This window comes from Macrobrachium nipponense, chromosome 26 (genome assembly GCF_015104395.2).
Source record: "Macrobrachium nipponense isolate FS-2020 chromosome 26, ASM1510439v2, whole genome shotgun sequence".
Lineage (NCBI taxonomy): Eukaryota > Metazoa > Arthropoda > Malacostraca > Decapoda > Palaemonidae > Macrobrachium > Macrobrachium nipponense.
In genome coordinates this window covers 30183058-30184593 of record NC_087215.1, presented here as the reverse complement: position 1 = coordinate 30184593, position 1536 = coordinate 30183058, and the positions used below count along the sequence as shown (strand labels likewise).

The window sequence follows — 1536 nt, the reverse complement described above, 5'->3', positions numbered from 1 at the left end:
CCTGGAACACAATGCTTAGTTGATGCGTGTCCTTGTTCGTCGAATCTGACTGCCCTGTCGTTCGAATTCCTCAGCAATTCGGAGGAGTTCGTGGACGTGTTCAGGGAGAGGGTGAGGAGTTGGGAATATGTCGCTGGAAGGCTGGAATCCTTGTGTGTCGGCCACGAATTCAACACGGGCGGATCCTCCAGTTTCCAGGGGCAAACTGGAAAGACAGAATAACAGTATACAAGTTTAAGTACTTTTTAAATTTCTATCAAGAGAGATTTCTCGAAACAGATGTTTCATGAGTGTCTTCTGTAAGACAACTGAAAGTTGGGACGAGCAGAATAATTCAAAGAAGGTTCCTCCGACCACTCACATGTAATATCCTCTCATGGTGACAGCTCCTTCGGCACCCGGGGAACCGGCCACCTCCGTCTCGATGCCGTTGTCGACGGCGAAGACGTAGTTGAAGTTTCCGTCGCCGTGGTCGACTCTCTCGTCCCGAATGGTTTTGGCGTGATGGTCCGGACTCAGGTTGGTTGACTGGGGGGCGGCGAGAGCCACGGAGGCTAAGCACAAGAGGGCGATCACCTACGAGGAGGAGGAAGAAGAAGAAGAGGATGTAAACAAGTGGATCGAAGATTTCCAGGTGGCGCTGCTGGAATGATTGCTTAAGACACTGAAAAGAGGGAGTTGGACAGCAAGATGAAAGCAAGGCGGTGGGAAGGGAGGCAAAGTCAAAGGTTGAAATGTGGGTGCAGCTGGGGCGCCTACAGCGCACCACGTGAGGTGCACTGACGGCGATACCACATGAGAATGATGGAAACTGAGGCTTTCATAATGGAAATGTAGCCATATGCAGCTAAACAGTCAGAATTCTGAGTATTCTGTGCAATAATGTCTTCATCAACTGCGCAATTAAGATCCTAATCTTTCACTAATGTAATGGCAAAGTCCATTCGGGCAAACATCCGAATTTGGGATCAAAATTTCTGATAAAAAATATGGCTGACTCTTGAATCCTGTTTAAGAGAAAGTTTCCGAAACTGAATCCAATTCTTTTGGTAACGATTGTAGTTAGCACTTCGAATTTCCACTTCTGCATTCCTGTCTTCCTTTTCGAAACCTAAGAATGCAAATGCAAGCACCGTCTGAATTCCTTGTGTGGATTCTGCTCTCTCAGAACTTACTGACTTCATGGTGGAGGGACTCCGAGCTGACTGATGCACATGGCAGATATCTGAGTCCCTTTTATACCTGACTCATGGCAGGCGTTGGTGGGGAGGAGAGAGAGAGAGAGAGAGAGAGAGAGAGAAGAGAGGAGGAGGGGGCTGACGAAGGAGAGGGGTTGACTTGGGGGTTAGGGAAACCGGAGGAGAAGACGATGTTCCAAGAGAAGAGGAAGGGGCGGGAGGAGGCAACGGGGACCTTACCTTACAGACCTTACATCTTGTTCGGGTTGCCCCAGGTCCCTCAGGTGAGGCACCTCTAATGTCTACCAGAGAGTTGCTAGTACATCTTCCGGTATATTTTGCATCTTTCCAATCTTCG

General features: G+C 48.8%; 1 protein-coding gene across 1 annotated transcript; it reads right to left on the bottom strand.

The window, feature by feature from the left end:
- LOC135199792 (cuticle protein AMP2-like) lies at nt 1-1219 on the bottom strand. The gene is made up of 3 exons (XM_064227932.1): nt 1176-1219; nt 362-576; nt 1-205 (listed from the first exon to the last, which is right to left on the bottom strand). Exons 1-3 carry the CDS (start codon nt 1182-1184, stop codon nt 16-18), a joined length of 414 nt encoding a protein of 137 aa, XP_064084002.1. The 5' UTR covers nt 1185-1219; the 3' UTR covers nt 1-15.
- Nucleotides 1220-1536: the final 317 nt, after the last annotated feature.